The 11,001-nt window shown below is 58.9% G+C and overlaps 1 protein-coding gene across 1 annotated transcript in view; it reads right to left on the bottom strand.

Annotated features, from left to right (window-relative positions):
• TTC21A (tetratricopeptide repeat domain 21A) overlaps window positions 1-10,901 on the bottom strand; it is a 32,933-nt gene extending 22,032 nt beyond the window's left edge. Inside the window, exons 1-7 of the mRNA XM_055134381.1 lie at window positions 10,795-10,901; window positions 8,836-8,965; window positions 8,277-8,387; window positions 5,998-6,167; window positions 4,499-4,621; window positions 2,556-2,713; window positions 887-971 (exon numbers count right to left, since the gene is read on the bottom strand). Coding sequence (XP_054990356.1) covers window positions 887-971; window positions 2,556-2,713; window positions 4,499-4,621; window positions 5,998-6,167; window positions 8,277-8,387; window positions 8,836-8,965; window positions 10,795-10,824 — 807 coding nt within the window. The 5' untranslated portion in view covers window positions 10,825-10,901. The remainder of the gene's footprint in view (window positions 1-886; window positions 972-2,555; window positions 2,714-4,498; window positions 4,622-5,997; window positions 6,168-8,276; window positions 8,388-8,835; window positions 8,966-10,794) is intronic.
• Window positions 10,902-11,001: the final 100 nt, after the last annotated feature.

Here is an 11,001-nt window from a genome sequence, read left to right as displayed (position 1 = left end):
CAGTCCATCAGGGCAACCGCCCTGGGGAGGGTGGCACCAAGGAGGTGACACAGGACACTGACTGTGTCGGGGTCCCCCGAGGCCAGGGCCCAGGAGGGCCTCCTCGAGACTCTGGGCTCTGGCATGGAGCTGGGGCCCCTATCAGGGGGTCCCCCCAGAAGCGCGCAGCTCCCTCTGTTTGACACACGCCCCACACCCCCAGTCTCTCAGAGCCTCCGCGTCCCGCTTGGAACCCTTCAGAGACGCTGTTTAGCCGCACGCCGCAGGCACAGTCCTCGATCCCAGGCCCCATGGGGGCCGGACTCGAGAACAGTGTGTCTGGGGGGATCACACTGGAGGCAGGGGCTGGTCCCCGGGGCAGCACGGGCCGGACGCAGGCTGGGAGTGGTCTCCCCCCTTCCTCCCTGCCCCAGTGTGACGCCAAACGAACAAAGAGAAAGACTCTGCCCAGGCACAGGGGGGGTGGGGGGTCCACTGAGTTTTCCCAGTGCTTCCTGCTGCACCGGGGCTGGCTTGGTCTCTGGCAGGACCAAGTTGGGGCCCCCAGGGGCCACCTGGCAGCATGGATCAGCGCAGCTATTCCCGCCATCACAGGGCCGCTGCGACGGGAGAGGGCAGGCGGCCTGCCACGGGGGCACAGGGGCGCGGGGCCTGGCACTGTCCCCAGGGCAGCCCCCTCCATCCCTGTAGTCGCTGGGCCCCCTGGGAAGGGGGTGGGACCCCGGCAGGACACGAGGAAGGGGCCCGGGCTGACCCCTGGCACACGGAAGCGTTGGGGATCAGACTCCTGCTTGCTGCGGGCCTCGGAACTGCAGGCTCAGAGCACCCCCACAGGGGCCATGCCAGCCTGGACCCGCCAGGCCCTCACGGGCGCCCAGGAACTCACCGAAGCGGTGTCGCCCTCTCTGGCCAGCGCGTGCAGCACCAGGGCCTGGCAGGCGTCGATGTTGTTCTCGTCCTTCTCCAGGATTCTGGGCAGGGGGAGGAGGAGCCCCGTGAGTACAGAGGGCCCCCCCGCCCCGAGGCTGGGAGGGTGGGCTGGCCACTCCTTGCTTCTCTGGGGGGGCATGTCTGGGGAGGGGGTTGCTGCTCCCAGATCGAAGCCCACCTTCCCAGCAGCCTGAGTGTGGCCAGGCCTTGGAAGGGTCCCCGAGGAGAGTGGGTCACGTGTGACCCCCGGGAGCCTTCCGTGTCACTCAGCCCCAGCCTGCTGTCTGCCCCCTCCCAGTCCCCGGAAGCAGCCTTCTCTGCTGTCACCTCTCGGGGTGCCTGTGACAGATGTTGTGGAGGGTCCAGCTCCCACAAATGTCCACGGCGCAAATGGAGGGGTAGGTCTGGGTGTCTGGGTGGGCAGAGAGGAGCTTGGGGGGGGTCTGAGGTTGCACATGGAGTGGGGGCGGGGGAGCCACGGCTGCTGTTCCGTGCTGCGGGGAAGCAGTCAGCTCCTGCGCGGGCTGGAGGGCTTCAACATTCCGCGTCTCAGCCTCTCAGCCTGCGGGGGCAGTGCCCATCGACAGAGAAGGGGGTCCCTCTGCCCACAAGTAACTCCTGCACGTCATGGAGGTGCCCACGGAGCTCCGACCACGACCGAGGTCTGGGTCTGGAGGCTCTGAACCCCGGTCCGTTTGGGGGCTCTTGGAAAATCACGCTGAGCGTCAGGCAATGGCTTGTACCCAAGGATATGGGAAACACCCGTCCGACGTGGAGCTGCGTGGAGAGGCGCGCCCGGCTGTTCCCTCCCAGCTGGACGGACAAGCCGCCAAGCTGAAGGCCCCGCGGGTGAAGCAGGCTTCCAGCTGGGAGCTCTGAGCCCGTGCCCACAGCAGCCGGCCGGCAGGGCAGCGGTAGGTCGGGAGGGCGAGCAGGAAGGTGAGAGGGAGTGGCAGACAGTGGGGAGCGTGCAGCGCGGGCGGGGACAGAGAGAAGGCTCAAGTGTGGAGCCCCGGCCGGGCGCAACTGAGGCCGAGAGGCCCCTTCCTGACCCCTTGGGAGCTCTGATGAGAAGCTGGAGGGACCCCTATGAATACATCTTTTTTTTTTCTTTTTTGGGTCACGCCCAGCAATGCTCAGGGGTTACTCCTGGCTCTGCACTCAGGAATTACTCCTGGCAGTGCTCGGGGGACCATATGGGATGCCGGGGATTGAACCCGGGTTGGCTGTGTGCCAAGGCAAATGCCCTACCCCTGGACTATCGCTCCGGCTCCGGCTCAGGCGTTTAAGAGGCTCAGTGATGCAAGAGTCCCCCCCTCCTGCGCCCACCCTCCCTTATCAGGCTAACTCCCGGGCACTTCCTGTCACTGTCTGGACACCGTTCCCGCCCTTCTCTCACAGCCGGCTCCACAGGCTCCTGCAGCGACACTGGTGATTTCCCCTCGACCCTCCTGCCACCCCGTCCCCACTAGGGACCCATGACCGGTCCTCAGCCCTCTGGGGAACGGCTTTCTCCCTCCACCTGGTCCCAGTACAGCCTTGGTATCTCCCAGCCGGCTGGCGCCCCCCGCCCCCGCCCCCGCCTGTCACCTGGGCTCCGGGAGCGTTGGGGGCCCTGCCCTCACCTGTTGGCGATCTCCACGGCCTGCTCCCAGTCCTGCTGTGCCAGGAACAGCCTCATCTTCAGGACCAGGGCAGGCAGGAAGGCCCCCGAGGCCACGGTGATCTGGTTCACCACCTCCAGGGCCCCCGTGTAGTTCTGCTGCTGCAGGAAGTAGGTCGCCTGCCCGGAGCCAGAGAAGAGGCCGTCGGTGGACAGGAGTTGACGGGAGTTGGGACCGAACCTTGCCTGTGTGTGGGCACTGCGGGTCCCTCAGCTGGGCCAGGGGGCCTCCTGGGCCCAGGGGCAGGGGCCCTTCAGAGGCTCCCGGGTCCCGGCTGGGTGAGTGATGGAGAGAGTTCTGAGGGCCCGGTGGGGAGAGCGGGGAAGCTGGGCACTGCCCAGGGCCGCCCCCTCTCCTGCCCACTCCTCCCTCTGCACTGCGCGGGCTAGGGTAGTGCTTGGAAGGGCCTGCAGGAGCCGGAGGGGCCGTCTGTGCCCCTGTGGCCATGGGCATCTGTGAGTCGGGCACAGAGGCGGGCTGGGGGCTCTGCTCCTCGGTGTGCCCCTGCTCCCCCAGCTCAGGACCTTGTCCTCCAGGCCACGGTCTCGGGAGACCCATACAGTGGGGGACCCTGTGGGCCAGCCGGGAACCCTCGGGGCCCCTGCTCGGGGCGCAGGGCTGAAGGGCACTACACTGCCAGCCAGACCCCTGGGGGTGGCCACTCAGCACCTACAGTGCAGGCTCCAGGGGGGACACTAGCCCCAGAGTTCCCTGGGGCTGGGCTTGGGTCCCCTCCTCCCCATCCTCCCCATCCTTGCTGTCTCCCCTTCTCTCTGGGGCACCCCTCCTCTAGCCCATGGCCTGCCAACTTGCGTGGGGCCTACCTGGAACCCCGTAAGCAGGCTGGGGGCCTGGCTGGCCGAGCTGGGGTGTGCGGAGTGTGGGTGTGCACTTGTCTCGGGGCTCCCACTGCTCTGGGCAGCTGGGAACTCTCGGGGTTCTCTCCCAGCACCTCCCGTTATCCCGCAGCCCCCCATGGAGAGGGCCAGGAGCCTCCTGAATAACAGGGGCATATACTGGCTGCAAATTCATCTTGGCAGACTTTCAGACTTTTTCTTTTTTAAACATGAGCACAAACTCCTAAAGAGATTTTTTTTTTCTTTTTTTGGGTCACACCTGGCGATGCACAGGGGTTACTCCTGGCTATGCACTCAGGAATCACCCCTGGCCGTGCTCAGGGGACCATATGGGATGCTGGGATTTGAACCCGGGTCGGCCGCGTGCAAGGCAAACGCCCTACCCGCTGTGCTATCTCTCCAGCCGCTCCTAAAGAGATTTTTAGTAACACAAACCTGAAAGAATTTTATTCTCTCATAGATTTTTCTCTCATAGCTTGAGAGCACAGTGGGGAGGGCATTTACCTTGCACGTGGCTGACCCGAGTTCGATTCCTCTGTCCTATTTTTTTGCTTTTTGGATCACACCCAGCGATGCACAGGGGTTACTCCTGGCTCTGCACTCAGGAATCACTCCTGGCGGTGCTCAGGGGACCATATGGGATGCTGGGAATCAAACCCAGGTCAGCCGCGTGCAAGGCAAACAAACGCCCTACCCGCTGTGCTATTGCTCCAGCCCCTCCTCTGTCCCTCTCAGAGAGCCCGGCAAGCTACCAAGAGTATCCCGCCTGCACAGCAGAGCCTGGCAAGCTCCGCGTGGCGTATATGATATGCCAAAAACAGTAACAAGTCTCACAATGGAGACGTTACTGGTGCCCGCTCGAGCAAATCGATGAACAACGGGACGACAGTGCTACAGTGCAGCATGATCATAGAACCCTAAAGTCATGTAATGGGGTGTGAGGGGGTGCCTTAGCCAGAGGGTGGGACATGAAGCCCGAGTGAGTCAGGTGGGGGACCTCCTCTAGGGGTGGGCCAGGGCCAGCCCCAGTTCCCCTCTGCTGCCCACCTTGCCCATCATCCCCAGGACGTCTCTGCCGTCCTGGATCCCCTGCTCCAGGTACTTGATGGATTTCTTCACCATGTGGGGCTCACCGCACGTGAGGTCCACCCAGCCTCTGAGCACATAGCCCTGGGGAGAGAGCCAGAGAGAGGTGAAGTCCTGGGACCACCCCCTGCCCACCCAAGAGGCACAGGGAGGCCCTGCCTCGTCCAGCCTTTCCCTGCCCCAAGGCCCCGGGACTTGAGACTAGGCCAGGCACAAATCTTAGCGAGCTCAGAGCAGGCCCGTGCTCCCACTGCCTTCTGCCCACCCTCCCCTTCAGGGGGCGCCCTTCGAAGCACAGGCCCCAAAGGAATCCCCCTTCAGCAACGACAGGGAGCCTTGAAAACTCCAGCCATTGGCTGGAGCAACAGCACAGCGGGTAGGGCGTTTGCCTTGCATGAGGTCAACCTGGGTTCAATTCCCAGCATCCCATATGGTCCACCAAGCACCGCCAGGAGTAATTCCTGAGTGCAAAGCCAGGAGTAACCCCTGTGCATCGCTGGGTATGACCCAAACAGCAAAAAATAGAGAAAGCAACAAAACTCCAGCCATGAGTGAATAAAGAAGTTGTGGTATGCGATGGAAGACTGTGCAGCCATGTGAAAAATAGTCATGTTCTTCAGGGGCTGGGGAGTGGGAGTCGGAGGGGACGGTCTGAGCAGAAGGGCCAGTACAGGATGGTGTCACTCCTCTGTCGCATGGGCAGATAAAGGGGATGAAGGCTCTGGACAGTCTCCATCACAGTCGACCCTGGATATCGGCACATAGCCATGGGCCTGAGGTGCAGGGGGCGTTAGGGGAACCAAGAGGTTGACGGGAGTCACAGGCACACAGGGGCTAAGGGGGATCAAAGGATGCACCAGATAATGGGGGTGGGGGTCAGAGGGCAGCAAGGCCAGACGGGAGGTGACATAGGGACCTGTGTGTGTGTGTGTGTGTGTGTATGTGTGTGTGTGTGTTGGAGGGTCACGGCACTTTGGTGGGGGTGGGGTGCAATAACTTGATACATCAACACTATAAACTTGAGTACTAGTGTAACCCTGTCACCTGAACCATAATCACATTTTATTTTATTTATTTATTTTTTTCTTTTTGGGTCACACCCAAAAATGCACAGGGGTCACTCCTGGCTCTGGACTCAGGAATCACCCCTGGGGGTGCTCAGGAGACCATATGGGATGCTGGGAATCGAACCCGGGTTGGCCGCAAGCAAGGCAAACGCCTTACCCACTGTGCTATCAGTCCAGCCCCCAATAATCACATTTTAATTAAAAAAAAAACCAAACAAACCTTTATCGCAAAGACTTCCCTCCCCTCTGCAGGCACCTTCGCTGACCTTCCACACCGCCAGCCCCCCTGCCCCGCCCCCAATCTGTCCCAAGTTCTCTTCCCCCTTTGGAGGCTCTCGTGTGCGCCCAGGTGGGAGGTGGGCGCCCAGCTCCTGTCCCGTGAGTCCCTGGTACCTCTCTGAAGGAACCTGAGGCCATCTTCAGCGCGCGGTCGATGTACTCCTTGGCCTTGTCGTGGCGGCCCATGAGCCAGAGGAAGAGGCCGGCGTAGTACAGGGCGTTCCCGCTGGCGGTCTTGCGCTTCTCCTTCAGGCTGCTCTCCAGCTCCTGAACCGCTTCCCTGTCTGCAAGCACGACGACCCGCTTGGCTTCCAGTGCTAACGTTATATGCTGTACTATTACAGACTTTCCAGCCATGGGCCAATCCTCCCCGCCCTTGTTTCACTGTCCATGGATGTTAGCCTCATACCATGTCTTTCTGTTCGTTTGTTTTTGTGTTTTTATATCCCACAAGTGAGTGTGATTGTTCGATGTCTGTCCCTCTCCTTGGCCCATGGTTTGGAAGCCTGCCTCAATTGCCTGGGGGAGGGGCTGGAGCCATAGCACAGCGGGTAGGGCGTTTGCCTTGCACATGGCCAACCCAGGTTCAATTCCCAGCATCCCATAATGGTCCCCTGAGCACCGCCAGGAGTAATTACTGAATGCAGAGCCAAGAATAACCCCTGTGCATCACCAGGTGTGATCTCCCTCGAAAAAATAAATTGCAATATCATTGTCGAGTGGTCTTGACAATGATAGTTGGAAATGATCACTCTGGATAAAAACTGTGTCCTGAAAGTAGGCAAAGAAACATACATGATAACCTACCTGTTATCATGCTCTGTCCCTAGTAGTAAAATGCCAAAAGGGTGGGGGGAGGGAGAGAAAGACAGACAGACAGATAGACAGACAGACAGACTGGTGGAGGGATGACTGAATCCTGATCATGAACAGCTTTGTAACTGTGTAATATATATATATATATATATATATATATATATGTACACACACACACACATATATACATTACGGAGTTTAAGAAGACATCATCCACATACTGTTCGATGAAGGAAGGGCTAAGAGGTTTTTAGGAGTCAGACCCCCAAAATTGAAAAACATTCATCTGTGCTGGCCGTATAGAGCCCTAAGAGATCCCGGGCTGAATCCCTAACAGACCCCCGGATTCACAACCTCCAGTGCTGATACGGGATGGCAAAGAGCATGTCCTGACCCTGAACTGTGCAGAGAGACAATCTGCTCCTGTGAGAGGTACAGCCGGGACGGAAGTTAAACCTACTGACTGCAGATAAGCCTATTGACCTATGTCTGTAAACTGTATTGTTTTAAACTTAAGTGGAGACTGTAATCTTGTATGATCTTAATTGACACTTTGGAGTGTAGTTTTATGTTTTTGTTTTTGTTTTAGGGTCAGACCTGGCAATGCTCAGGGGCTACTACTGGCTCTACACTCAGGAATCAATCCTGGTGGTCCTCGGGGTCCGTATGGGATGCCGGGGATTGAACCTGGGTCGGCTGAGTGAGTGCAGGACAAGTGCCCTGCTTGCTGTATCATCTCTCTGGCCTCTGGAATATCTTTTTAGAGTATGAATGCAGCCTCAACTTTTGAGTCATTTGTCGGATGGGTTAGAGTCCCCAACCGTCGTGATTCCTCAGCCCAAGACAATGAAACAAACTTATGTCCTTCTCCCCTTTTGGGTCTGGACTATGACAAGTCACGACAAACTCAGGCATGACGCAAGTTTCAGAAGCAGTGGGAGATAAAGAGCTGGGGGAGGAGGGAAGCCTGTCCTAGATGGGGCACTAAAGGCCCAAGGAGCCATCCCTGAGCACCCCAGGGCATTCTCCACACTGTGGCCGACTCCCCCCTCACCTGGGTCCCAGCATAGAGCCCCTCCCCCCTGCCCCCCTGCCCTGCTCCTCCTGCAGCCCATCCCTGGGCACAGCACGGGAGCCGCCCAGCCCAGGAGGCAGATCCTGGCTTTGAGCTCAGATCACACTTCTCTCTGCGCCCAGCAGTACTGAGCAGAGCCGACCCGGAGGCCCAAGGCCCTGTTGCATTCTGGGTGAGTGACATGAAAGAAGCGCACAGGCCTGGGCTCTGTCCCTTCTGTCCCTAGAGTAGATGGTGGACTGGGGCAGGGTGGGGGGTCGGAACATGCGGGCAGGGGTGAGGGTTGAAGAGCAGATGTCTGTTGGGCTGATGCTTCCTAGCCAGATGCTGGCAAAGGAGAGGGTTCCCCACTCTCGGAGTCTGAAGGAGGACCCCCCTCCTGGCATGCTCTCTGTCTGTGTCTTCCCCCGCCACCCCCCTACCCACCCGACCTCCAGAGGGCCCAGCCACAGAGTGCTCTGAGGGCCCGGGGTGAAGGGAACAGAGCAGGCCCCGCGCTCACCGATGTTCTCCCAGTGCTTGTGTGCGTAGATGAGGGCCATGGTGCAGCACAGCGTCACGTCGGGGTGATTCCGGATGCTCTCCAGGCTGGTGATGGCCTCTTGGATGTGGTCTGCAGAGAGAGCCCCCCTGGGGTGAGTGAGGCTCTGCGCGCCGGCCTGGGGTGTGGCGGGGGAGGGTGCCCTGGCAGGCACAGAGAGTGGGGGGGTCTTCAGGCCCATGGGCAGACTTCTCTCTGCCTCCTCATTTTACAGAGGGGACACAGAGGCACAGGGGAGGCCTCCGACCCACAGGCTGGGGCATCACAGGTTGCATGCGCACCCTCTAATATTATTATTGGTTTTTAGTTTTTTGGGTCACACCTGGTGATGCAGAAGGCTTACTCCTGGCTCTGTACTCAAGAATTACTCCTGGCGGTGCTCGGGGGACCCTATGGGATGGTGGGGATTGAACCCGGGTGTGCAAGGCAAACGTCCTACCCGCTGTGCTATCGCTCCAGCCCTGTATGGACACCTTCTAGCAGCATTCTGGGTGCCCTGTCCCGCCGGAGGCGTCCTCACCCTCTCTGAGCACTCCGTAGGCTTTGAAGAACTGTAGCACAGGGTCATTGCTGAATCTCTCCAGGCCCGCGGCCGCTGCCTGCTGCACGTGGTGGAAGTACTTCTCCTGGCTGTAGTAGATGACGCCGGCCTGCAGGGAGGAAGGCAGAGTTCAGAGTCCCTGGCCCTTTCTGCTCTCCCTGCCTCCTCCCTCTCAGCATCCCTCTCGCTTCTGCGACATCGAGAACAGTGAACCTGGGGTCTCATCCTGTGCTCAGAGATTAGTGGGCAATTCTTGCAGTGTTCCTGGGAAGGAATCTGGAGATTTCCCCCAGATTATCTTCCTAGTATGAGATGGAACAGCGAAGGCCTGACTTAGGCTGGGAAGGGGAGAAGAGGGGCCCAGGAAGGAAAATCCCACCATAGTTTAGAGCTACAAGTTACATGGGCTGCCTCTGGGGAGTGGATCAAGGGCGTTAGCCATTATCATTTTTTATCTATACATCTCTCAATTTATTGTATCTATTACCTATTAATAGTCCATCTATCAATCTATCTATTATATTTATTTATTATCTTATCTTTCTACCTGACCATTCATACCTCATGGTACTCTGGCCTGAACCACCAGGTACATAGCCCGCAGTGCTGGCAGGGATGTGGAGGGGCATGGATGGAGAGACATAAGGTTCCTGGAATGGATCTCAGGGCTGTATGCCTGCCACGTGAGCCACATCCTGGCCCCTTTTATCCTATCATCCCATGCACTATCATCTGCACCTCGACATTCAAGGGAGTCGAAGTCTAGAGAAACAAGGACTGGATAATGGTCTCTCAGTGTGTGTAAGGGCTGAAATTTCAAAAGGAAGGTCCACTCCCTGTAAGGTTGATGTCTGCTGCTGGGGTGACAATTGGTGTGGTCCGAGAGTACACAGCCTGCAGCCTCTAGGTAAAGATGCAGATACCAAACTCTTAAGTCATAAGGAGTTGGGACGTTTAACTGTACAGATAAGTCTCTCAAAATCTACTCGGGCTGTGTGTGTGAGTTTCTGTGTGTCTGTGTATCTCTGTGTGTGTGTGTGTGTGTGTGTGTGTGTGTGTGGCCCTGAGGGGGAGGACTATTGGTGGTATTTGTGATGGGGATGATGGTCGTGTTAAGAGGTGGGGAGTGGTGGGGATCTGGTGATGGTGAGTAGTAAGTGGTGGGTGGTGTTTGTAGTGGTGGATGGTGTGGGTGGTAGTTGTGATGGTGGTTCTACTGGTCGGTGGAGGGTGGTATTTGTAGTAGCGATGATGGTAGTGTTATGTAGTGCTCCTGGCGGGGAGGAGTGGTGGGTGGTGGGTGGTACTGGAAGTGGAGGTGGAGGGCGGGGTGAATAGCGGTGGTGGAGGATGTGTAGCGGACAGATCTGAAGTCAGGAAGCAGTGGGGGGTAAGATTGTAGCAGGTGTCCAGGAGAGATGGCATTCCTGGGTGGGATAAAAAGAAGTGGGAGACTCAGGCAGGACACAGGAGCTGACACTCTGGCTGGGATGTGGGCAGAAGGGGCAAGACCCTACCCGCCAACATCAGAGTAAGGCGGATAAAGTGGGGGGAGGAAGTGGAGACATCGGACTGGGGTGACAGGGTTTGCCTTTCAGGCAGCAGACCCAGTTTGATCCCTGAGCACAAAGCTGGAAGTAACCCCTGAGCACGGCAGGCTGTGGGCTTTCCCAGCCCTAAAAGAAGGCGCCAGAAAGACAGATCCCTGGGCACGTGATTCCCGGCACCGCAAATGCTCCTCAGCAAGACTCCTGAGCACAGAGCCAGCAGTAGCACCCGAGAATCGCCTGATGTGGCCCCAACCTACGCCAGTCAGCTAAAGAGGGGTAGCAGTGGACAGCGGGAGCGGCCAGAGCAGAAGCGCGGGCCAGTGGGGGTGGGGGGAGGAGCCAGAGGCCAGTCGGGGGATTGGGGTGGCGACGGGGGGGGGGCACGCACCATAAGGGAGGAGGAGTCATCGCTGGCCATATCGGGGATGTGTGTGTGTGTGTGTGTGTGGAGCTGAGGCGCCAGGCACAGGATGCCCCCGTCAGGAACCGGACACGCCTCCGGCGGCCGGCAGCAGTTGGCTGCGCGCGCGTCCTTGGCAACGGGGCGGCCGGCCGGTTGCCAAGCGCGTCACAGCCGGGGGCGGGGCGGGGGCGC

This window comes from Sorex araneus, chromosome 4, assembly GCF_027595985.1.
Source record: "Sorex araneus isolate mSorAra2 chromosome 4, mSorAra2.pri, whole genome shotgun sequence".
Classification (NCBI taxonomy): Eukaryota; Metazoa; Chordata; class Mammalia; order Eulipotyphla; family Soricidae; genus Sorex; species Sorex araneus.
Note: the sequence above shows the minus strand (reverse complement) of the source record. Positions and strands in the feature narration are given on the sequence as shown.